This window comes from Haemaphysalis longicornis, unplaced genomic scaffold, assembly GCF_048455015.1.
Source record: "Haemaphysalis longicornis isolate Haplotype H1 unplaced genomic scaffold, Haemaphysalis longicornis Haplotype H1 scaffold_12, whole genome shotgun sequence".
Taxonomy (NCBI): Eukaryota; Metazoa; Arthropoda; class Arachnida; order Ixodida; family Ixodidae; genus Haemaphysalis; species Haemaphysalis longicornis.
The window spans coordinates 60,616,371-60,642,326 of record NW_027526225.1 but is presented as its reverse complement, the minus strand read 5'-3'; the positions used below and the strand labels follow the sequence as shown (position 1 = coordinate 60,642,326).

Genomic DNA, 25,956 nt, shown 5'->3' with positions numbered 1-25,956 from the left:
GAGGGATGAAATAAGGAACTTCGGAGGCAAAGAATGGGTTTGGGCAGTGCAAGACGGGAGTGCTTGGAGGTCAATGGGAGACGCCTTCATCCTATGATGATAATGATCGTGCTTGTTCCTTCAATACATTCGGCATATGTCGGACACACATTTTGATGGTAGCCGGCACCAGTTTACACCTCTCGCGTTTCACCACTCTACAAGTGTTCCTAGATGCACCCAAAATTGCCTGTACAAGAAGCACACGAGACAAGCCCTGGACATGAACTGTTGTTTACCAACAGATCACAGCATCGCAGTGGGAAATTACATGACAGACATGCACACATGCATTTGCATACGTATCAATGGCCTCACATTGTGACTCCTCCTTTCCAAGAGGGGCACACCTTTTTGCTAATGCTCGTCTGCGAAGCCGTAGTGAGTCCTTAAATGGGCCTCCAGCGTGGTAGCTTGAGACCAACACAAGATGGCACTGTCTGCCACTCACAATCACACATTCCATAAAAGGGTGAAGCGATTATCACCCAGCTGGTGAGGCTGTGATCTGACTATGGAAGAGGAACCTTTGTGTCGGAGCCAAGTGTTCTTGTAGGATAAAACAGGCTCTCTCTGTGAGCACCACACTTTTGGGATCCTGCATACACTGCTTCAGAGTGATGCCCAAAAAGGGGCCCAGTTTCCTTCAATCTCGCAGGAGCGAGTGCTTGCGCACACACACGCCCAGGCCCTTCTCCTCTCCTCCAGCAGCACTACGGGTGGTGGCTGTCCTCCTTCTCGTGTATCTTCTGTGCGGTGCGAGATGCGAACGCCTCGGGGCAGAAGCGGCAGCGAAAAGGCCTCTCCCCCGTGTGGAAGCGCACATGGGTGACCAGGTTGGCCTCCTGGACGAAGGCCGCAGGACACAAGTGGCAGTGAAAGCGGCACTCGCCCGTGGGCGTGCGATGGTGCCTTTTCAGATAGGCCGGCAACGATGTCACGTAGCTGCATTGGTGGCAGTGCAGCTGCCGACGGCTTTTCTGGGGCCGAGGCTGATGGCTGTGGCCATCCACAGAGGAGCCTGCAACAAGGAAGGACGGGAAAAACAGAAAAGCTGGGTGCCCTTTCGCTGTGAAACACAAGTTTGGTTCATTCGAAAGATTGCCTCGCTAAAATCAAACTGACAACCCTTTTACCACACACTTCATTCAGAGAAGAAACATAATTAGGAAAAAGGGGATTGGCCATGCGACCCACTAGCTCATTTCTCGCAACAGAACCTGCGATATCATGTGCCCAGCTGCGCAATTGGGTGAGGCCAGCAACAGCAAACGCAAAATTAGGCAGGGTTTATAATCTTGCCAAACGAGTTATTCGCGCTTAAATGTAATGCATATTCATTTTACAGCAGTAAGAATGCTGGGGTAACCAATGAAGGTAACGAAAATACACATAAACATAAAGTACCGATGCACACTGCTGTTGGTACTGGGCGCACTATGCTTGTTTTAGCTGCGTAGCAGACCGATGCACTGGCCGAATGGCGTAAGTGGCGTCTTACGTGACCCTGTTTGTCGGGTATACCCAATGTTTCATGATACGATTACTTTCCACCGTAACAAAAACAAGCAAGGTGCAAGCACAGTCAAAAACAAAGCAATGGTGTACAACGGCCTGCAGTTCAATACAGCAGCGCCATCTGGGAGGACTGATGGTAAGCAAGGCTGCAGAGCCAAATGACACACTGGAAGTTCATTTCAATACCCGCCCTTGTGACTTCATGGCAGACGTCGCGAAAAAAACAGATTTGGCGGGAGAATCAAATTTTTAAAGGAGCGCTGACACGAAAGTTTTATGTTACACTTTTATTGCTTTTATCGATGCTTAATGGTCTGGCAAACCTGTAACAGCACTTCATATACTTCAGCGCGCGATAGTTATTTACATTGAACGGCCTGAAAATCGTTTGTTTCAAATTCCCGCGCTTTCATCCTGAGCGGACAATATGACAGCCTCCCGGTTTGACCTCACCGCTTTGTGCGGACGTCACCGGCGCCCGCTTGAGAGGGTGTTGCGCCCGCTCGCCGCTCGTGGGGCCGCGCGCATGAAGTGACGTCACGAGTTTTTGGCGAGCACTGTCGCGTCACTTCTTTTTCCTCTCCTGGAGTGATGTCACGCTGATGTCCATTTGCTGAGTGCCGCTCCGCGTGCTGCTCCGTCGGCGCGATAAATGAGATCCAATTAAACCATGTTCTTCGCGTCGCAGGCCGCTCATATTTCACCCAGGGTATTCTGTTGAGTGAAGGAGGCGAACTGTGCAATAATATTAACGCCGAAAATTGGTGTCAGTGCTCCTTTAACCTAAATTGATTAATATGTCAGTGAATATGGCATCGTTTGCTGCCGGATGAGCCCTGGCAGCGCTACAAAACACAAAATCTTTCAAATAGAACAAATTTGTATTTTGTCTGCATGATAAGTCTTTCTTATGGTACTTAAAGGCAAAAATTTTGTTCTGTCCGTCTCTCTCTTGACTCAGCCCACTGGCCAAAAGTTGAAAACATTTCATACGGTACTGTCCCATCAAGCTGAGAAAGGTGCAAGGGGCAAATGATAACGAGTGAACATGCTTGTCAATGGCACATTAATGCATTTGCACGCACTGCTTCAAGAGGCGTCTGCGGAATTTTGCGATTGTTCACTGCAGGTTAAACACCCTAGCAACCTGTCACATTTACCCCTGAGGTATTGCCAAGATGTCATCATAGCCAATGTCAGCAATTTGGCTGACAGGATAACGCAGGAAGAACAGCCCTTTTGATTACACTAAAAAGACAATGTTTGCAACTGACATAAGTGTCCCTTTAGGCTATAGGAAATTTAAGACCAGCAGCCGGATTATAAATAGCTATGCAATGGAAAATATGAGTAAAATTGCTGCCGCACTGGTGATAAAGTATCGCATAAAGTAAAAATCTGTCATTGACACATGGCATTCTTCATACACCATCCAAGTACATCACTAAAACACGTCCACTTAGCAACAGCTGAGCACATCAGACATCCGTGAGATGACAAACACAGCAGCATAATGTGGCAAACGAAGGGCAGTGAACAAGGATGACCAACAACGGGAAACAACAAAGCAGACTGTAGCAGAAATGAAGAAATGACAGATGCGGCACTTATTGCTGTAACAGAATGTTGCTAAAAGTGTTACCCATAACGCAACAACAAAGTTTCAAGCATGGTCTTTCTTCTGGGTTGAACAGCTGTCAAGTACAGCTATGCTCAGGCACTTGGTAGGACCAGGGGAGACCACGGGGAGGAGGCGATTTGACCGCTCGGTCATGCATAATGGACTTGAAAATCATGGCCATGTCACAGTGCAGACGGCCAGCCTTTCAGCACGATCTTTTCCTCTCAGCAGCTCCAGGGCTCGACCGGCGAGACAGACGCCTGCAAATATAAAACACAACACACCAAGCCACCTCAGTTTTGCGGAGTCGCGAATTCGTTCTACGTGGCCTTCTTTATTTATACCTGCAGCATACCTACAATAATTAAGGAAAAAAAATTGAATGTTTGGTGCGATTACAGCAATACACAATTAGCGGCAACTACACATACAGCAACACACTCAATGGAAGCAGTGTTGGGCAGGGCTTTCCACTCTTTAATCGTCTTTAGAAAAAGACGCTTGGAATGTGGATGCACGCCACGAATATTCACCCATTTTCTGTTTGATAGCCAAATTTGGGGGGGCTGGAGTACTGATGTTGACCTGTTGCTACCTCCTCTAATACAATCTGTTTTAGCACTGAGCGCAGAGAAATGGTGCGGGGGCATTTTCAACTTGTAACGATAACACCACAACCGTACGAGTTGGTAACAAAGCACACAGCTGGATTTCGAACTGCCTCAAATTTATTCATAAAACTTTCATACACAGTGTTCAGATCACAGTCTACGGCGACATACTCGAGAATTGGGCATACGCGTACAGCACGCTGGCTTTGTGGAGGCTTTGAGTGTCTGCACCTAACCATTCTATACTTCACCCCTATGGGACAGCCCCCACACGCACAAAAAAAGAAGAACAGTGCTCAAAGATTTATAACCTATACCAGCCTCTGACTCAAACCTGGGAGCCAGGCTGAGGACTGCCAGGGTGGAAACTTCCAGCATCCTGTACAGCTGCACCATCAAGAGGTATAGGACAACGAGTGCCTAGGTGTCCTCGGATATTTTTGTGCGCAGTTAATCTGTTTAACTGACATTTTTACAAAGAATTAATAAGTACCACTTCCGGTTTTTCAAACATAATTTCACAATTCTCGATTTTCCATGTAAACACAAAACCGTTAGAAACCGTTACAATTTTTTTTTTTTTTGCTTCGGAGCTGAACCGTAACAGAACTTTTGTTTACGGGACGAAACAGAAATGAGAACGAAAACAGAAACAGAAACGGGAACAGCAAGTGAAGATCACTTGTGAAGAAGAGTCAGTGGAAAGGAGTCGAAGTGTGGGTGTACACCACGTGGTACTCCAGTGTGCGCCTGTGGGCGAAGGCCGCGGGGCACAGGTGGCAGTGGAATGGGCGTTCGCCCGTGTGGGTGCGAAGGTGTTCGACCAGGCTCCTCTTCTGCCCGAAGGCCTTGCCGCAGTGGCTGCACTGGTGCGGGCGCTCGCCCGTGTGCGTGCGCTGGTGGTCGACCAGGCTGCTCTTATGCACGAAGGCTTTGCCGCAGTGGCTGCACTGGTGCGGGCGTTCACCCGTGTGGGTGCGCAGGTGTTCGACCAGGCTGCTCTTATGCCCGAAGGCCTTGCCGCAGTCGCTGCACTGGTGCGGGCGCTCGCCCGTGTGCGTGCGCCGGTGCCGCTCCAGATCGCTCGGGCGCGCTGTCTCGTACTTGCACTGCTCGCAGTGCAGCAGCCGGCGGCTCGGCCGGGAACGATCCTCATGCCTAGGGCCATCCAAAGAGGGGGAAGAGACGGTGGATCCTGCAATGAAGAGGGACGGGGAAAAGTTGCATCCCTGCACCAACGAACACAGTGGCAGTGCACCAAGACAAGAGGAAAAAACCAGTACACAAGAGAAAGGAGCGTCTTTGTTGCGGCAAGGCGAGCCTCCGTGCACTGGTTTAACCCTTTGCCTACGTAGACCGGCTATTGTTGTACCACGTGGGTTGTGCCGATCCAATTGAAGACGCGCTATGCTTGTCCACGCTACAAGCGCTTGCGCACTACCGCAGTCAAGCTATCCTGAAATATGTCATTTTATTTATCATGTTAGTAATGTTTATCATGTTTATCTAGCCAGTTTAATTTGAACCGGTTTTATCCATTGCACACTTTTCTTGCAAAAAAGTGCCGTCAGGGCTTTTTTGCAAGACTGCACCTATGCGTTGAAGCCATCTTCAAGCAATCTTTTTACACAATTAAAGAAATAAAGGAGCGTTATTTTATTAAACTAATGGCGCCGTGTGAAGTCGCAATCTTTTTTACACAGTTAGAGAAATAAAGGAATGTTATTTCATCGAAATAATGGTACCATTTTTTCAGAAAAAAAGAAGCTCTAGCAATTGAGTGAAAAACATTTTTCGGTAAATTTGGTACGTTTGGATTTTTTTTTTTCCCGGCACGGAGAGGATTAATGTGCCTGTGCATTGTCTTGCAGCGCAGACGAGCTTTCCTCTATCTCGGTGGCTTGGCAGTCTTTCGCTCAGGAGAGTTTTTAACTTCGCGGTCAAGGCTTGTTCAGAAACAACCCCCAAAAAGTGCCCATGCAATCCGTATGCACGGGTAACCGGGAACGCTGTAACATTAGGTACGTATTTGCTTCATTAAAGTCCTTTTTCTTCAAACGTTGCGTGGTTGTGGTGTTTTATTTCGTTCCAATTCCTGCCCATGGCGTTCCTGATATCAAGCTGCCCGTTCCTCGCAAGTACGTATCACGCGTGGCCTTCCCTTTCCCAAGTAACGTGTGGTCAACCTTTGTCAATTTTCTTGGTCTCCCTATCACGCCCAGCCCTCCTTCAATTTATTTTTTTGGTTATGGTTAGCGCTCGCTTGTACAATGCACTTGCCAAGGAGTGGAAGCAAACTTCACTGGGTAGTGAGCTTTCAGTCTATGTCCCTGCATTTCCTTGCTTCCTCTATGTTTCTAGCTCCTCCTCAAAACTACCTTTGCAGGAAGCACACGGGACAAGCACTGGACGCCAGCTGTTGTTTACTAATAGAAGGCACCATCACAGCGCGAAATGATACGAGAGGCATATACACAGCATGCATGCGTTTGCGTGCGCATCAAATGCGACAAATCGTGATCGCCCCTTTACAATAGGGGTTCGTCGTATTGCTCAGGTCGGTCGCCACAGCTGTAGCACGTGTTCTAATGAAATAATTATTGCTCGAGACCAACACAGGATTCCACAGCTGCCACCTGCAATCACAGTTCCCGCGCTAGCGTGGATCCACTCTCACATGGCTGGTAAGCGATGATGTGACGACAAAATTATTCCTTGAAGCCGGGATTCGATGCACAATAAAACAGGCTCTCTCTCTGAGCTCCCCCTCCTTGGCGCACTGCATAACACTGCTTCACAATGCACCGCAAAAGCGGGCTTGCTTCCTTCCGATCCCGTTGTGCGCACACGCCTCTCCGTCAACCATCCCCTGCTCGAAGCTCTGCAGGAAGGCCAGGGGGCGGAAGTGCCCGGCCGGCCGTGCGGCTGTGCACGTGGTAGTCCAGCCCGGTCTTCTGGGTGAACGCCCTGGGTGGCAGCAGAAGGGGCGCTCCTTTAAAGACGATAAATCTTCCTTATGGTACTTAAACGCAAAAATTTTGCTCTGTCCGCCTCACCCTTGACTCAGCCCTGACAGTGGCCAAAAGTTGAAAACATTTCATACGGTACAGCTCCATCAAGCAGAGAAAGGTGCAAGGGGGAAATGATAACGAGTGAACATGCTTGTCAATGGCATATTAATGCATTTGCACGCACTGCTTCAAAAGGCGTCTGCGGAATTTAGCGATTGTTCGCTGCAGGTTAAACACCCAAGCAACCTGTCACATTTACCCCTGAGGTCTTGCCAGGGTATCATCACGGCCAATGTCAGCAATTCGGCGGACAGGATGGAGCAGGAAAAACAACCTTTTTGACTGCACTTTGGCGATAAAGAAGTGCATGTAAATCACTTGTAAATGTTGAAAACCTAGCTTAAATGGGCTCTTGGACAAAGGGGCTCCTCGATTTACAGTCTCGGAGTCACCGTGGACTCCCCGAGGAGCAGTCCGGCATTCGATTTTCCCATGTATCCCTATGGCTTTGGGGAATCCTCGGACTACCTGTGGACTGTCCACGGTGATTCCAACACTGTAAATCGAAGAGCCCCAATGTTTACAACTGACATAAGTGTCTCTTTAGGCTATAAGAAATTAGAGAGTAGCATCCGGATTATAAATAGCTATGCAATGGCAAATACAGGTAAAATCGCTGCCACACTTGAAGATAAAGTATCACATTAAGTGAAAATTGTCACCGACACATGGCATTCTTCATACGCCACCCGAGTACATCATTGAAAGTCGTCCACACTTAGCAACATCTGAGCATATCAGACATCCCTGAGACGACAACCACAGAAGCACAAGGTGGCAAACGAAGAGCAGTGAACAAGCATGACCAACAACGGGAAGCAACAAAGCAGACTGCAATAGATGAGCAACCAGCATTGATGACTGTAGCAGCAACGACACATGCAGCCTTTTTTGCGGTAACCAAAAGTTGCTAGAACAGTCACTCATAACGCAACAACAAAGTTCCAAGCACGGCCTTCTTTCTGGGATGAACCGCTGGCACGTTCCTGCTATGTAGATGGCACAGCTAAGCTCAGGCACTTGGTAGGACCAGGGGAGACCATTTAACCGCTCGGTCATGCATAATGGACTTGAAGATCATGGCCATGTCAGAATGCAGACGGCGAGCCTTTCAACACGAACTTTTGGTCCCAGCAGCTCATGGGTCGCTCTGGTGAGGCTGATGCCTGCAAATATAAACCAAGACATACCAAGCTACTTCAGTTTTGCGAAGTCACGAAGCCTATTCTACATGCCGCTGTGCAGGCCACGGGTGCTTTCACGACGGCTCGCCAATTCTTGCAACAAGCAACTCGAAAAGGAGCTTCACTGTTGAATTAATCGCGACACCTAATGTTCCGGAGACCACGCCACTTTTTCGTGCTGCTAACTCAGAAATGATGGTGGAGAGATATCCAGTAATCGGATGCACCAGACAGGGCATTACTTTACCAAAAGCTCGCTGACGGCAGTTCAGTTTGCGCTGTCGGGCTGAGAAGTGCGTATTTCGTAACCCAGGCGTTAAAACGAACCGCGCAGCAACTTACCTTGCGGAAAACGCTAGCGACAAAGACGGCGCAAGTGAGTCAGGGCGATCTCAACGACGATGGGCCTATGTCGGCCCCATTTTCCCAGCGTAACCACCAACATGCGGAATGAAGGACACGGAACGTGCGGTGGTAAATTATCCGGAGTTACCGGCCCCTTGAGCAAGCATAAGCGAACTGCGAGCACCAGGGCGTTATGGCTGTCACTTGGCGTTCACCGAACACACCGGACTGTCGGCACATTCACTGCCGGGGGCGGAAACAACTGGTATGCGTCCAAAACTCGGTTATACCACTGTCCACTATGTTTGCTGCCTTCTCGTTCATAGCAAGTCAGTGAAACCTGGATTGAAACAAGCGTTACGGCAGGTGGCAGGCCGTAAACTCTTTGAACTGCGCGCCTCGCCAGTGCTTAGAAACGCAAACATGTGACTCACCATATCCGTCGGTGCGCGGCCAGCGACCGTCACAACTGGGTCATTCAATGATTTACAAGACGTTGGCGCAAGCACACACACACACAAAAAGAGAGAAACCTGGCGCTCAAGCGACTAGCGTTGCTTTGAAACGATGCGGTGTTGGTATGCAAATGCATGTATTCTTGAGTTGGGGCGCCGCTTGAATGGGGCGGGAAACTGTAGAGAACACACGGCATGCCGGCCCAGGCCAAGAATACATGGATTCGCACGCCAACACCGCGTCGCTTTAGAGTAGTGAGCCCCTGAAGTTAGTTATCAAGCACAGTCAAAGTTATGGTCAAAACATCAAAACCATGATAAAAAACAAAGACCTGGGCGCCGCCACCGTTGATGCCATCTCGATACCGTCGATATTGACCATAGAGTTTCACATTATTATGAAACTAATGAAACTCTGATATCGATCTTACAACTTTGCAAAGCCGAAGGCTCGAAATAAAAAGTGGAGTATTTGACGCAAAAAGCTACGTCGCTTAAGACACGTTGTGCTTTCTCTTTAGAACGTGTTCCCCAAAAATAGTGAAATTTCTGGCAGTGTCAGTCGCAGTTCCAGTTCATAGAGTTTTCCAGTTACCCGCTGGCTCAAAATGTTTAGCCCTACAGAACTCACGTCATGCTCAACTAATGTCACCACTGCATATGTCACTTATGTACTTTAGTCTCAATTGTGTCGTTTTTTTTTTTTTTTTTTTTTTTGCTGAACAATGTTGTCACCAGATTGTCAATGGTTTGCGTAGGTATTTGGAATAAATATATGGACCGTTTACTGCGAGCAGTTGGGCTGACCTTCAACAAGTGACGCTAGCAGCACTAGCAGAGCACTCGCCATGACTGGCCTTTAGTGCCTTCAGCACGGAGCGGTTTTGGCTTGCGCGTCAGAGAAGTGTCCAGTCATAAAATGTCAAAGTCGGAAACATGCGCCTAGTCGGACGTACGTACCAGCTGTGATCAGGACCTCAAGGTGTGGCACGAATGACCATGAGTCTCACTGGCCGCAACTTAATAGAGACTGTGCGTGTGTGCAGCTTTTTACCTTTTTACAATGCACTGCTCAACACGAAAACTGGGCGTTGCTGGATCGCCGTTCTCTAACGGAAGAATTTTGTTCCAAGAACATCGGCAAGGGTGATTTTTTCAGACCGTAATGGAAGTATGGTGAGAGTAGTGTAGTCCACAGCAATCAAGTGTTAGAGAAAAAAAAAAAAAAACTTTGTCCACATTTGATCGCACACCGAAAATGTCCACTGGATGCCATCGTTCCTCACCACCCGCTTGTACTGTTCTTCCCTCACCTCTTTGTCCTCTCGAAAAGTTTGAACAACATTTGTGCTCATTTTTTCAGTACTGCTGCCAAATGGTGAAACAAACTAGAATGGAGATATGGCCTCAATTTATGACTGCTATGCTTCCCCACTCTCTGAACGTTCATAGTTGCCCCTAAAATTACCTGACCAAGCAACATACGGGAAAAGCACTGAACGTCAACAACTGTTTTCCGACAAAAAGTAGGGTCACAGTGAGAAATACCGTAAGACACAGAGCTTTGGCATGCCTACCCATGGCGACACACTGCGACTCCCGCATTTCACGAGGGGTGCATCTTTCTGCGGGTATGTCTGCGCAGCTGCAGTGCCTGCTCGAATGAGCACTCTATGGTGGTGGGCTGGATCTCACTGCAAGTTGCTTGTGACCACCCCAGTTCTAACCCACAAATACACTTCCCGCACTAGAGTGGAGCAATTACCACACAACTGGTGAAGCGACAATGTCATGGTAACACCTTTGCTCAGAGACAGGTCTCGTCGTAGGGCAAAGTGGGCTCTCTCTCTCTCTCTCTCTACGAGCCTTGCCCCTCTTGGCGTGCTGCAAAACCCTCATCTGTAACTTTATGCGAAGCGGAGCTTGCTCCCTTAATTCCGAAGCGTTGGCACACACACCCAGCTGGGCCCCCCTCTCCTGCTGCTTTAATTGCTGGCAGTGGTTGTGCCAAAACTGTTCACCATATGTCTGGAGGGAGAATTCAGGAAGTCTGAGTGGGAAAACACAGTATTACGGATAAAAGGGGAATACTTGAGCCGTTTGAGGTTTGTGAACGACACAGTCTTGCTAAGCACATCTGCAGAACACCTGCAAAAAATGCTTCAGGATGTACAATCAGAGAGCTTCGTCATGGGGCTAAAGATGAATAAATCTGAAGCAATGATGAATAAACATGCCGAAAGCGCCCTGCTCAGCATATGTAATGAAACGCTAGAGCAAGTAGAGGATTATAACTTAACATGCCGAAAGCGCCCTGCTCAGCATATGTAATGAAACGCTAGAGCAAGTAGAGGATTAGTATAACTATCTCGGACAGGTTTTCTGCTCTCATCTTAATTACAAGTAGTAAGACGTCTTATGCAGAATAGCTATGGGCTGGGCTGCACTCAGCAAACACTCCCAAATAATGAAAAGCAAACTACCTCTGTCACTCAAAAGAAAAATCTACAACCGGTGCATACTGCCGGTGATAACATATGGAGGTGAAACTTGGTGCCTTGCTAAACTAGAAAGCAATCTCAGGTCGGCTCAAGGGGTCAAGGAATGAATAATGTTAGGAATAACACCCAGGGACAACAAACGAGCTACCTGGACCAGAGGACAAACCAGAGTTGACGATATCATAGTTCAAATAAAGAAAAGAAAATGGATTGGGGCCGACCATGTAGTGACATGAATCGACAATTGGTGGGCAATTAGGGTAACAGAGTGAGCACTGAGAAACGGGTTTTAGAAGGGGAAGGCCAATAGCTAGGTGGAAGGACGAACTAAAAACTTTCGGAGGGAAAAAAAAATGGGTTCGGGCAGTGCAGGACAGGAGTGCTTGGAGGTCAATGGGAGAGGCCTTCGTCCTGCAGTGGACCTAGTAAGCAGCTGATGATGATGATGACTGTGCTTGTTCTTTCAATACATTCCGCATATGTCGGAGGCAAACTTTAATGGTAGCTGGCATCAGTTTACACCTGTCATGTTTCGTCACTCTACGAGTGTTCTTAGGTGCACCTCAAAATTGCTGTACAAGAAGCACACAAGACAAGCCCTGAAAGGGGTGCATCTCTTCGCTAATGTCAGTCTGCGAAGCGGCAGCAAGTCTTTAAATGGGCGCCAGCAGTGGTTGCTTGAGACCAACACGAGACGGCACTGTCTCCCACCCACAATCACACTTCCCACACGAGGCTGGAGCGATTATCACCAGCTGGTGAGGACACGATGTGACCACGAAGGAGGAAGTTTTTGCTCGGAGAAAGGTGTTGTTGTAGGATAAAACAGGCTCTCTCTGTGAGCGGGGGTGCTGCATACGTGGCTTCGTAATGATCTGGAAAAAGACTCCTGCTGCCCTTGGACCTTGCTGGAGCGAGTGTTTGCGCGCAGACACGGCCAGGCCCTTCTCCTCTCCTTCAGCTGCATGCAATACTGGTGGTGGCTATGCACCTTCTCGTGCGTCGTTAGTTGGATGCGGCGTACAAAAGCCTCGGGGCAGAAGTGGCAGCGGAAAGGGCCTCTCCCTCTAGTGTCTGCGCGCATGGTGGTAGATCAGGTTGGCCAGCTGGGGGAAGGCCGCGGGACACAGGGGGCACTCGTAGGGCCTCTCGCCCGTGTGTATGCGCAGGTGGGTGGTCAGGTAGCTTTTCTGCGAGAAGCACCTGCTGCAGTGGCTGCACTGGTACTCGCCCACATGCATCATGCGCTGGTGCTCCCGCAGGTCACTCGGAAACAGCGTCGCGTAGCTGCAGTGCTGGCAGTGCAGCTGCCGACGGCTTCGCATGAAGCGGTGGGGCCCATCCGAAGAGGGGACAGAGGGGCCTGCAACTAAGAGGAAGAGCGAAAAATGGGGGCCCTTCCGCCGGAAAAAATGGTGGCAGTGCACTAGCAGCGAGTTTTAAAATACGATAAGCCTTTCTTAGGCTTTTAAGCGGGGAAATTTTCGTCTGTCCATCGACTCAGCCTTCTGGCCAAAAGTTGAAAAAATATGTGTCGACAGAAATTCTCCTCACAACTAAATCTGCTGGCCTAAGTCATACATGCCCTCACTATTTATCAGAAAGGAAACGTAAGGCACATTTGAGTCACAATGCAAATATTTACGGGACCCGCGTTCTGTGAATTAAGAGTAGAAGCTTCGGTTGGTTTTTACAATAGGAAGGAAAAAAAAAACAGCCCATTGTAAATGACGCAGAAAGACCTCACCATGTGCGAGATAAGAGCAAGCACAAAATAACAGAGCCCGCGTTTGTGATGTTCTAGGCAGAGAGAAAAACAAAAGATAAAGAAAAGAGTACGCGTCATCCCAAGACATGGGTGCGGGCGCTGTGAAGGCGGGAAGATTGAATTGCGACAAACAGCCCTCCATTCAATTCATCCGAAGACGAGCGAGAGGGGAGGGAAGAGAGTGAGGGGTGGATGCAGAGAACGAGTCACATTTGCAGTCAAGCAAGCACATACCCAGCAAATTATTCGGAGACTGTTCGGGAGCCTGCCAGAAACATTCGGCTCTCTGATTCACCCTTAACATATGAACCAGATTGGGTTCCATCCACGGCAGTCAGGTCACAAATTTGCAAACACAAAGCTGCTGTTATTCAACTTAAAGAGACACCAAAGCAAATTAGTTCAGCTCCTACCTGCGACTGCATTATGAAGTGTCTTCCATGTGATTAATTGATTATTTAGCAAACTCTACAGTTTTAATTTGTTTGCAGTACGTGGCAGAACAGAAAACCTGCCACACTGACCACGGCGACCCTATCAACTGCCCTAGAATTTTGCGATTGTTCACTGCATGTTAAACACGCCAGCAACCTGTCACATTTACCCCTTAGGTCTAGCCAGGCTGTCATCATGGCCAATGTCAGCAATTCGGGTGACAGGATAAAACAGGAAGAACAGCCCTTTGCACTAAAAAGACAATGTTTACAACTGACATAAGTGTCCCTTTAGGCTATAAGAAATTTAAGACCAGCAGCAGGATTATAAATAGCTATGCAATAGAAAATATGAGAAAAAACATAAAGTAAAAATCTGTCATTGACACATGGCATTCTTCATACACCAACTAAGTACATCATTAAAACACGTCCACTTAGCAACAGCTGAGCATAACAGACATTTGTTGGACAACAAACCACAGCAGCATAATGTGGCAAACGAAGGGCAGTGAACAAGTATGACCAACAACGAGAAACAACAAAGCAGACTGTAGCAGAAATGAAGAAATGACAGATGCGGCACTTATTGTTGTAACCGAATGTTGCTAAAAGTGTTACTCATAACGCAACAACAAAGTCCCAAGCATGGTCTTTTTTCTGGGTTGAACCGCTGTCAGGTACAGCTATGCTCAGGCACATGGTACGACCAGGCCCGGTCATGCATAATGGACTTGAAGATCATGGCCATGTCACAATGCAGACGGCGGGCCTTTCAGCACGATCTTTTCGTCCCAGCAGCTCAGGGCTCGACCGGCGAGACAGACGCCTGAAAATATAAAACACAACACACCAAGCCACTTCAGTTTTGCGGAGTCACGAATTCATTCTACGTGGCCTTCTTTATTTATACCTACAACATACCTACAATAATAAAGGAGAAAAAAATACAATGATCGGTGCGATTACAGCAATACACAATTAGCAGCGGCAACTACACATACAGCAACACACTCAATGGAAGCAGTGTTGGGCAGGGCTTTCCACTTTTTAATCGTCTTTAGAAAAAGACGCTTGGAATGTGGATGCACGCCACGAATATTCACCCATTTTCTGTTTGATATCCAAATTTGGGGGGGGGGCTGGAGTACTGATGTTGACCTGTTGCTACCTCCTCTCATACAATCTGTTTTAGTATTGAGCGCAGAGAAATGGTGCAGGGGCATTTTCAACTTGTAACGATAACACCACAACCGTGCAAGTTGGTAACAAAGCACACAACAGGATTTCGAACTGCCTCAAATTTATTCATAAAACTTTCATACAGTGTTCAGATCCCTGCAGTCTACGGCGACATACTCAAGAATTGGGCATACGCATACAGCATGCCGGTTTTCTGGAGGCTTTGAGTGTTTGCACATCACCATTCTATACTTCACCACGATGGGACACCCCCCACACGAACAAAAAAAAAAAAAAACAGCACTCAAAGATTTATAACCTATACCAGCCTCTGACTCAAACCTGGGAGCCAGGCTGAGGAGTGCCAGGGTGGAAACTTGCAGCATCCTTCACAGCCGCGCCATCAAGAGGTATAGGACAATGAGTGCCTACGTGTCCTCGGATATTTTTAAGTGCAGTTAATCTAGTTAACGGACATTTTTACAAAGAATTAATAAGTACCACTTCAGGTTTTTCAAACATAATTTCACAGTTCTCGATTTTCCACGCAAACACAAAACTGTTATAAACCGTTACAAACTATTTTTTTTCACTTCGGAGCTGAACCGTATCAGAACTTTTGTTTATGGGACGAAACAGAAATGAGAACGAAAGCGGAAACAGAAACGGGAACAGCAAGTGAAGATCACTTGTGAAGAAGAGTCAATGGGAAAGAGTCGAAGTGTGGGTGTACACGTGGTACTCCAGCGTGGGCCTCCGGGCGAAGGCCGCGGGGCAGAGGTGGCAGCGGAAGGGGCGTTCGCCCGTGTGGGTGCGCACGTGGTCGACCAGGGTGCTCTTCTCCCCGAAGGCCTTGCCGCAGTGGCTGCACTGGTGCGGGCGCTCGCCCGTGTGCGTGCGCCGGTGCCGCTTCAGATGAGATGGGCGCACTATCTCGTACTTGCACTGCTCGCAGTGCAGCAGCCGGCGGCTCGGCCGGGAACGATCCTCATGCCTACGGCCATCCACGGAGGGGGAAGGGACGGTGGAGCCTGCAATGAAGAGGGAAGGGGAAAAGTTGCATCCCTGCACCAACGAACACAGTGGCAGTGCACCAGGACAAGAGGAAAGAACCAGCACACAAGAGAAAGGAGCGTCTTTGTTGCTGCAAGGTGAGCCTCCGTGCACTGGTTTAACCCTTTGTCTACGTAGACCGGCTATTGTTGTACCACGTGGGTTGTGCCGATCCAATCGAAGACACGTTATGCTTGTCCACGCTACAAGCGCTTGCGCACAACCGAAGTCAAGCTATCCTGAAATATGTCATTTTATTTATCATGTTAGTTATGTTTATCATGTCAGTTTAATTTGAACCGGTTTTACGCACTATACGCTTGTTTTGAACCGGTTTTATCCAGTATACAATTTTCTCGCAAAAAAGTGATGTCAGGGCTTTTTTTGCAAGACTGCACCTATGCGGTGAAGCCATCTTCAACCAATCTTTTTACACAATTAAAGAAATAAAGGAGCATTATTTTATTGAATCAATGGCGCCGTCTGAAGTCGCAATCTTTTTTACACAGTTAGAGAAATAAAGGAATGTTACTTCATCGAAATAATGGTACCGTTTTATTCAGAAAAAAAAAAAGAAAGCTCTTGCAATTGAGTGAAAAACTTTTTTCGGTAAATTTGGTACGTGTTGATTTTTTTTTTTTTTTCACGGCACGGAGAGGATTAATGTGCCTGTGCATTGTCTTGCAGCGCAGACGAGCTTTCCTCTAGCTCGGTGGCTTGGCACAGTTTTTACCTTCGCGGTCAAGGCTTGTTCAGAAACAACCCCAAAAAAGTGCCCATGAAATCCGTATGCACGGGTAACCAGGGTTGCAGCTCAGACGTCTTCCGGAGAAGAGAGCCAGCTGAAGTTCAATGCAGTTGTGTCATTGCATTTGTGATGAAGAGGTTGCATAACATTAAGATATCAAGGTAGAAATTCAAGACTCTTGGGATGCTTTAAACAGGGGAGTGCAAGTGTTTACAGCAATGATAACAATGTGTCGCTTTTACTGATTGATTGGTTGTAAGGTTTAACATGCCGACACAACGCAGGCGATGAGACGCGCTGTAGTGGAGGACTCCGGATTAATTTTGACCACCTGGGGATCTTTAACGTGCGCCGAAATCTCGTACACACGAGCGTTTTTGCTTTTTGTCATCAGAAAAGCGGTCGCCATGGCTCGGAATCGAGCCCGCGTCCTCATGCTCAGCAGCACTACACCTTAGCCACTGAGCCACCGCGGCGGGAGTACATTGTGTTGGGGGAGGGCAGCTACAAGAAGCCACTTTGTCTCCCCGTTCCCTCTTTTCAGGCAGCGAGTCCCCGAAAACAGCAACTGTTGCCGTTGTTGCTGTAAACAGCTGTTCCTCCGCAGCCTCCACTTAGACGATCCCGCAGGTCTTTCATCTCCAAAACGTAAAATTTGCGATCACAGAGATTGTTGGATAATTCGTTGAGCAAAGAATATCCAGGTTCAAAGAGAAACATCCAGAAGATGAAGAAGCACACATGCGTACACTAATGCCAACTGCCCATCAAAATGTGGTTTTGCCATTTAGTAAATATATCGAAGAAATGGAACCATACCGAAAAAGTGGAGATGGGGGCACACGACTATCCTGATATATAACACCAGTGTTACATATCAGCCCGATCGAAGGGAGGAGGTTTGCTGAAAGGAGCACTAAGTCTGGCTCACATGTTGTCTGGGAAAAATTTGGGGGCACAGGGGGGGGGGGGGGGTTCGAACCCCCTCTGTCTCTTTCTTTCCACTCCTGTCAGTGAAGGCCGTGCATCAGACAGCCACCCCCGTTGTCACTGGTGCCCTTTGGATCCGGTGGGGTTGTTTTCTCGCCCGAGTTGACTCCCCACATCTTGACAGCGCACCAGTGAGGCCAAGCACAACGTTAGGGTATGGAAGTTTCTATACAAGCGTTTCTTCCTTTTCTGGTTCAAGTTTGACCACCTCTGTTGGTACGACTGAAACCCTAGAGAAAGTAGAAGAATATAACTACATCGGACAGGTTGTCTGTGCTGATCTTAAAGGAGCCATGAAGACAAAATACAAGTTGGGCTTATTAGAAAGACTGCTTAGTCCCAATAACAATGATACCAATCCCATCGCAATCTTCGAACAAATAACGGACATATGAAAGAAAACGTGTGCAGCAGTCGCAACCCCCTAGCCAATTTCCCGCAACTTTTCTATGACGTCACGGAACCTTGTTTGTGCGATTGGCGGCCGCCTAACTGACCTGTCGCGACGACACATGACTGCACGTCTGTAATGGGGCCTCTAGTTCCATTTGACCGCATCACTTCAATGCTAGCGTGCAGTTAACGCACTGAAAATTATGTTTTATTGTTGGCCCGTATGACGTCATTCTTGCTCATAACATGTCACTGTGGCGCGAAATTTGGAAGTTTTTAAATACTTCTTGCTTTTTTTTTGTTAAAAAAATATCTTTTGGGGCTGTAATGGAGCTGAGTGAGGCTCAACAGGCCCTGGAAAGAATAATGGCGCCAGTTACAGTAAGGGAGAGGAAACGAGCTTCCTGGACCAGAGAACAAACTCGGGTACAGGATACCACAGTTCAAATAAAGAATAGTAAATGGACTTTGGCTGGACATGTAGTGGGACGAACCAACAACCGATAAACCACAAGGGTAACAGAGTGGGTACCGAGAGAGAGGTCTAGAAGGAGGAGATTGATTGATTGATTGCAGGGTTTAACGCGCCGACGCAACGCAGGCGATGAGGCGGGCCGTAGTGGAGGGCTCCGGATTTATTTTGACCACCTGGGGACCTTTAACGTGCGCCGAAATCTCGTACACACGGGCGTTTTTGTTTTTCGCCTCCATCAGAAAAGCGGCCGCCGCGGCCGGGAACCAAACCCGCGGCCTCGTGCTCAGCAGCTCAACGCCCGAGCCACTGAGCCACCGCGGTGGGTAAGAAGGAGGGGAAGGCCAATAACTCAATGAAGAGACGAAATACGGAATTTCGGAGGCAAAGAATGGGGTTGGGCAGCGCAATACGGGAGTGCTTGGAGGTCAATGGGAGAGGCCTTCGTCCTACGATGATAATGATTGCGCTTGTTCCTTCAAAACATTTGGCATATGTCGGACACAAATTTTGATGGTAGCTGGCACCAGTTTACACCTCTCATCTTTCAACACTCGCAAGTGTCCCTAGATGCACCCAAAATTGCCTGTAGAAGGAGCACACGAGACAAGCGCTGGACATGAACTGTTGTTTACCAACAGATCGCAGCATCGCAGTAGGAAATTACATGGGAGACATACACACGTGCATTTGTATGCGTATCAATGGCGACATTTTGTGACTCCCCCTTTCCAAGAGGGGCACATCTTTTTGCTAATGTTCATCCGCGAAGCCGTAGCGAGTTCTTAAATGGGCTCCAGCGTGGCTGCTTGAGACCAACACAAGATGGCACTGTCTGCCACTCACAATCACACATTCCATAAAAGGCTGGAGCAATTATCGCCCATCTGGTGAGGCTGTGATCTGACTATGGAGGAGGAAACTTTGTGTCGGAGCAAAGTGTTCTTGTAGGATAGAAGAGGCTCTCTCTGTGAGCGCCACACTTTTCAGGTACTGCACATACTGCTTCAGAGCGATCCCCGAAAAGGGGCCTAGTTGCCTTCGATCTCGCTGGAGTGAGTGTTCGTGCACAAACTGCCAGGCCATTCTCCTCTCCTCCAGCGGCACTACTGGTAGTGGCTGTCCACCTTCTCGTGTATCTCCTGTGCGATGCGAGATGCGAACGCCTAGGGGCAGAAGCGGCAGCGGAAAGGCCTCTCCCCCGTGTGGAAGCGCACATGGATGACCAGGTTGGCCTCCTGGACGAAGGCCGCAGGACACAGGTGGCAGTGAAACCGACGCTCGCCTGTGTGCGTGCGATGGTGCCTCTTCAGATGGGCCGGCAACGATGTCACGTAGCTGCATTGCTGGCAGTGCAGCTGCCGACGGCTTGTCTGGGGCCGAGGCTGATGGCTGTGGCCGTCCACAGAGGAGCCTGCAACAAGGAAGGACGGGAAAAACAGAAAAGCTGGGTGCCCTTTCGCTGTAAAACACAAGTATGGTTCATTTGAATGATTGCCTCATTAGAATCAAACTGACAACACTTTTACCGCACACTTCATTCAGAAAAGAAATATAATTAGGAAAAAGGGAATGGCCATGCGACCCAGTAGCTCATTTCTCGCAACAGAACCTGTGATATCATGTGCCCAGCTGTGCAATTGGCTGAGGCCAGCAACAGCAAACACAAATTAGGCAGGGCTTATACGCCTCGAGATTCGCGATCGCTGCGCCGCCTGCCGCCGCTTCTCCGCGGCGTTTGCGGGATTAGCGCTGCGTGGCTGATAGGTGGTCATGCAGTGTTTTGGTTCTCCTTCGCTTCCCTTTGCCTTTCCGCGCACTAAACAACTTGTTATGGTGACGTCTGTAAGCTAACTGCACGTTTAGGGCACTTAAAACAAACAGCTGCGTTCTGGTAGAGCGCTCTAACGCCAACAAGAGCTACCCGGGGAGGCGGTTCTGCGCGCTTCTTGGCGGCTCTTGCGGGCGTCGGCGACGGCAGCAGCATATCACCGCTGTCACCTTCGAACACGTCAGCACAAGTGAATTCTATTTATTGTCGCCTTGTTTAGACCTGATATTGCCACTGTAAAAGGTTGCTTCGATTTGCAGCGCAGACAACAAATGCGGCTTTGCTTCGAATATGTACGTCGTAGAAAAATATGTTTTGTGGATGTGATAACCCAATAGCTGACAAAAACTTGTGCCTTTTATGGGAATATAAGCCACGCGAAACTGTTAAGTACATTCAAAGGCTGTGCATTGTCAGATATGTGCCCACTCATGCCTTATAGTAAGAACCAAGGTATATGTTAATGAAACCACGGGAAAATTTATGGTCTGCAAGTCAGGAAGAAATAGAATAGTCGTACGGGAATGAAAAAAAAAAAAAACCGAGTGCAGCTTCTGAAATGCTAAAGACGTTTGTTTGAGCAAGGTAGTATTCACCAGACCAAGTATGTGCGAAATGCACTGATATTTCGCTAGATATGGGGGGGGGGGGGGGGGAGGAGGCGGACGCTCAACTATCGTTGTTTACAAATGCGGAGCAAAATCAACGAATGAACGTTTTAGTAATCACACCCACAAGCTGCGTGTTCACTTTTCGTTTGTTTTTCGCCTTCAGCGAACGGCTGATCACTCGGCGGACGCATTTTTTTGAAGAATACAGGGTAGGCAGTTCACAAGCGATACGAGGTGTCGTTGGAAGAGTTGACTGATTGATTGCAGGGTTTAACGCGCCGACGCAACGGAGACGATGAGACACGCCGTAGTTGAGAGCTAAGGATTAATTTTTACCACCTGGAGATCCTTGACGTGCGCCGAAATCTCGTACACACGGGCTCGTTAGAAGAGTGTCGTATCTGATAAGGGTCTCTGATTTGGTTTATGCTAGATTCTGCAGTCTCCCTGTGTCATATGACGATGTTTCGAAGAAGAGTTTGGTCACGGACGCGGATTACTCTATAAGCCCATCTTCGCGCTTCTCGTGGAGGATAAATGTAAAAGATGAAACTTTGCGAGCGCTCACCTCGGGACAAGACGACCCAGCATTAAATTTCTCGTCGTGTGCTGACTCCGGAGTGTAATTTTGCATTATCCATCGTACTTCTTTGGTACAATGTTTGTGAAATTTATGCCGCATTGGCTTGTTCATGCTACTGATCAATATCTGATATGTGATATTGGCAGACGTAACTTGCGTGCTGTCAGGTATGAGAGCTCCGCTGGATTTTGTAAGTGCACAAAGTCGATTTACATCATAGTGTGTATGGCCGCAACATGACCATTGGAGGAAACACTGCTTACGGAGACGCTGCCACTAAATTTCAGGGCAGCGGAATGGCAATCAGCTGCATGCAAATGCTGGCTCCGGGACGCCGGCCTGTGACACACGCCGGGCGCTCATATAGATCTCACTAAGATCGCACCATAAACGTTTATACTCTCGTGAACACACCACGCTTGCAAACAGAGTGCCTGCTCCACGTTATTCGGCATTTCGAACGCGGACAAACGGTAAATCGCTGTCTTGAACGAGCCCCAAAAGCAACGGCGACAGGGGGGAGCGGGCCGGGGACTCCCGCGCCTGCTTTCGAAACGGGCCGCTAGAGGGATTTCAGTGGCGCCCCTACAGGCCGCGCTCGAGGCGTATAATCTTGCCGAACGAGTTATTTCCACTTAAATGTAATGCATATTCATTTTACAGCAGTAAGAATGCTGGGGTAACCAATGAAAGTAACGAAAATACACGTAAACATAAAAGTACCGATGCGCACTGCTGTTTGTACTGGGCGGACTGCACTTGTCGTAGCTGCGTAGCAGACCGCCGCTTTAGAATTGTCTTACACGACACTGGCCGATTGGCGTAAGCAACGTTGTCTTACGTGACCCTGTTTGTCGGGTATACCCAGTGTTTCGCGTCACGATTACTTTCCACCGTAACAAAAACAAGCAAGGTGCAAGCACGCTCAAAAACAAATCGATGGTGTACAACAGTCTGCGGTTCAATACAGCAGCGCCATTTGGGAGTACTGACGGTAAGCAAGGCTGCAGAGCCAAATGACGCACTGGAAGTTCGTTTCAATACCCACCCTTGTGACTTCATGGCAGACGTCGCGAAAAAACATGATTTGGCGGGATAATCAAATTTTTAACCTAAATTGATTAATGTGTCAGTGAATATGGCATCCTTTGCTGTCGCATAAGCTCTGGCAGCACTATGTCTTTCAATAAACAAATTTGTATTTTTCTGCATTTCTCCTTTGAAGACGATAAGTCTTTCTTACGGTACTTAAGGGCAAAAATTTTGCTCTGTCCACCTCACCCTTGACTCAGCACTGACACTGACCAAAAGTTGGAAACATTTTATACGGTACAGTCCCATCCAGCAGGCAAGCAGAGAAAGGTGCAAGGATGAAATGATAACGAGTGCACATGCTTTTCAACGGCACATTAATGCATTTGCACGCACTGCTTCAAAAGGCGTCTCCGGAATTTTGCGTTTGTTCACTGCAAGTTAAACGCCCTAGCAACCTGTCACAATTACCCCTGAGGTATTGCCAGGGTGTCATCATAGCCAATGTCAGCAATTCGACGGACAGGATGGCGGAGTAAAAATAGCCCTTTTCACTGCACTTTGCCCATAAAGAAATGCGTGTAAATCACTTGTAAATGTTGAAAAACTAGCTTAGATGGGGCTCTTGGACAAAGGGGCTCCTCGATTTACAGTCTCAAACTCACCGCAGACTCCCCGAAGAGCATTCCGGCATTCGATTTTCCCATGTATCCCTATGGCTTCGGGGAATCCTCGGACTACCTGTGGACTGTCCGTGGTGAGTCCCGAGACTGTAAATCGAGGAGCCCCAATGTTTACATCTGACATAAGTGTCCCTTTAGGCTATAAGAAATTAGAGACTAGCATCCGGATTATAAAAAGCTATGCAATGGCAAATACAGGTCAAATCGCTCAAGTGAAAATTTGTCACCGACACATGGCATTCTTCTTACAGCACCAAAGTACATCATTGAAAGACGTCCACACTTAGAGACATTTGAGCACATCATACATCCGTGAGATGACAAACACAGCAGCATAAGGCGGCAAGCGAAGGGCTGTGAACAAGTATGACCAACAATGGGGAACAACAGAGCCGACAGCAACAGGTGAGCGACCAGCACTGATGAATGTAGCAGCAACGACACATGCAGCACTTTTTGCTGTAACCAAAAGTTGCTAGAACAGTCACTCATAACGCAAAAACAGAGTTCCAAGCACGGCCTTCTTTCTGGGATGAACCGCTGGCACGTTCCTGCTTTGTAGATGGCACAGCTAAGCTCAGGCACTTGGTAGGACCAGGGGAGACCATTTAATCGCTCGGTCATGCATAATGGACTTGAAGATCATGGCCATGTCAGAATGCAGACGGCGAGCCTTTCAACACGACCTTTTGGTCCCAGCAGCTCATGGGTCGCTCTGGCGAGACTGATGCCTGCAAATACAAACCAAGACATACCAAGCTACTTCAGTTTTGCGAAGTCACGAAGCTTATTCTACAAGCCACTGTGCAGGCCAGGGGTGCTTTCACGACGGCTCGCCAATTCCTGCAACAAGCAACCCGAAAAGGAGCTTCACTGTCGAATTAATCGCGACACCTAATGTTCCGGAGACCACACCACTTTTTCGTGCTGCTGGCTCAGAAATGACGGTGGAGAGATATCCAGTGATAGGATGCACCAGACAGGGCATTACTTTACCAAAAGCTCGCTGACGGCAGTTCAGTTTGCGCTGTCAGATTGAGAAGTGCGTATTTCGTAACCTAGGCGTTAAAACGAACCGCGCAGCAACTTACCTTGCGGAAAACGCTAGCGACAAAGACGGCGCAAGTGAGTCAGGGCGATTTCAACGAAGATGAGCCTATGTCGGCCCCGTTTTCCCAGCGTAACCACCAACATGCGGAATGAAGGACACGGAACGTGCAGTGGTAAATTATCCGGACTTACCGGCTCCTTGAGCAAGCATAAGCGAACTGCGAGTATCAGGGCGTTATGGCTGTCACTTGGCGTTCACCGAACACACCGGACTGTCGGCACATTCACTGCCGGGGGCGGAAACAACTGGTATGCGTCCAAAACTCGGTTATACCACTGTCCACTATGTTTGCTGCCTTCTCGTTCATAGCAAGTCAGTGAAGCCTGGATTGAAACAAGCGTTACGGCAGGTGGCAGGCCGTAAACTCTTTGAATTGCGCGCCCCGCCAGTGCTCAGATGCGGAAACATGCGACTCACCATTTCCGTCGGTGCGCGGCCAGCGACCGTCACAACTGGGTCATTCAGTGATTTACAAGACGCTGGCGCAAGCACACACACACACACACACACACAAAAAGAGAGAAACCTGGCGCTCAAGCGACTAGCGTTGCTTTGAAGCAATGCGGTGTTGGTGTGGAAATGCATGCATTCTTGAGTTGGGGAGCCGCTTGAATGGGGCGGGAAACTGTAGACCCGCATGCCGGCCCAGACACAGCATGCCGGCCCAGCCCAAGAATACATGGATTCGCACGCCAACACCGCGTCGCTTTAGAGAAGGGAGCCCCTGAAGTTAGTTGTCAAACACAGTCAAAGTTATGGTCAAAACATCAAGACCATGATCAAATACAAAGACCAGGGCGCCGCCATCGTTGATGCCATCTCGATGCCACCGATATTGACCATAGAGTTTCATATAATTATGAAACTAATGAAACTCTGATATCGATCTTACGACTTTGCAAAGCCGAAGACTCGAAATAAAAAGTGGAGTATTTAACGCAAAAGCTTCATCGCTTAAGACATGTTGTGCTTTCTCTTCAGAACATTTATAGTGCCAATTGTGGTGCCAGTTTGTTTTTGCTGAACAATGTTGACAGTAGGAACACTGTCACCATATTTAATAGTTTGGAAATGGTTGACTAAAATGGATCGTTTACTGTCAGCCGTTGGGCTGACCTTCAACAGCTCACGCTACCGCAGCACTCGCCATGCCTGGACTTCGGTGCCTTCAGCACGGGGCGGTTTCGGGTTCCGCGTTAGAGGTGTCGTCATAAAATGTCGAGGTCATGGGGGAAACCTGCGCCGTAGTTGGATGTACACCCGGCGTCAAAATCGCTTCAAACGGCAACGCTTGTCAAATTCAGCGCTTGGCCCCAGGGGCCACTTTCTTTGGGCAACCCCTCTTGGTCGCACACGCTTCAGCGGCCGAGGGCGAGGGTGAAGATGCGTTGCTCGCTCTGCGCTGCTCTGACAAAGGATACATGGAAACGGGGCTGCTATCTCAGTTTTAAATACTGCATTCTTGTTTACAGGAAAGCTGTCTATGGCTAGGATCCAGCAGATCGTCTCCGGTAATAGAGCAATGTAGACAAGAACTAGACAAGAACTGCGTATTAGGCCGGGTTCAGTGTTGTCGCAATTGTCGTAATATCATTAAGTAATCACGTCATTTGACGTCTCAGCCAACCGAACTGTGTAAAACGCCGTTTTTTTACGTCCATTGCGCACGATACGGCTGTTACATATTTAGTCTGAACATAGCATTAAGCGAACGCACATC

The 25,956-nt window shown here is 48.4% G+C and overlaps 3 protein-coding genes and 1 long non-coding RNA gene across 4 annotated transcripts; all 4 read right to left on the bottom strand.

Moving 5' to 3' along the window:
* Nucleotides 1-257: 257 nt before the first annotated feature.
* LOC144162730 (uncharacterized) lies at nucleotides 258-3,441 on the bottom strand. Its single transcript, XM_077693370.1, has 2 exons — nucleotides 3,200-3,441; nucleotides 258-1,060 (listed from the first exon to the last, which is right to left on the bottom strand). The coding sequence occupies exons 1-2, from the start codon at nucleotides 3,201-3,203 to the stop codon at nucleotides 753-755; spliced, it is 312 nt and encodes a 103-aa protein (XP_077549496.1). The 5' UTR covers nucleotides 3,204-3,441; the 3' UTR covers nucleotides 258-752.
* Nucleotides 3,442-3,729: 288 nt separating this feature from the next.
* Nucleotides 3,730-25,051, bottom strand: LOC144161652 (uncharacterized). Its single transcript, XM_077692281.1, has 4 exons — nucleotides 24,654-25,051; nucleotides 23,353-23,856; nucleotides 15,444-15,760; nucleotides 3,730-5,240 (listed from the first exon to the last, which is right to left on the bottom strand). The coding sequence occupies exons 2-4, from the start codon at nucleotides 23,747-23,749 to the stop codon at nucleotides 4,485-4,487; spliced, it is 1,470 nt and encodes a 489-aa protein (XP_077548407.1). The 5' UTR covers nucleotides 23,750-23,856; nucleotides 24,654-25,051; the 3' UTR covers nucleotides 3,730-4,484.
* Nucleotides 7,728-9,168, bottom strand: LOC144162734 (uncharacterized). The gene is made up of 2 exons (XR_013320753.1): nucleotides 8,824-9,168; nucleotides 7,728-8,026 (listed from the first exon to the last, which is right to left on the bottom strand). It is a non-coding gene; the product is annotated as an uncharacterized LOC144162734 (long non-coding RNA).
* On the bottom strand, nucleotides 11,836-14,373 carry LOC144162732 (putative transcription factor Ken). The gene has a single exon (XM_077693372.1). It carries the CDS (start codon nucleotides 12,668-12,670, stop codon nucleotides 12,413-12,415), a length of 258 nt encoding a protein of 85 aa, XP_077549498.1. The 5' UTR covers nucleotides 12,671-14,373; the 3' UTR covers nucleotides 11,836-12,412.
* Nucleotides 25,052-25,956: the final 905 nt, after the last annotated feature.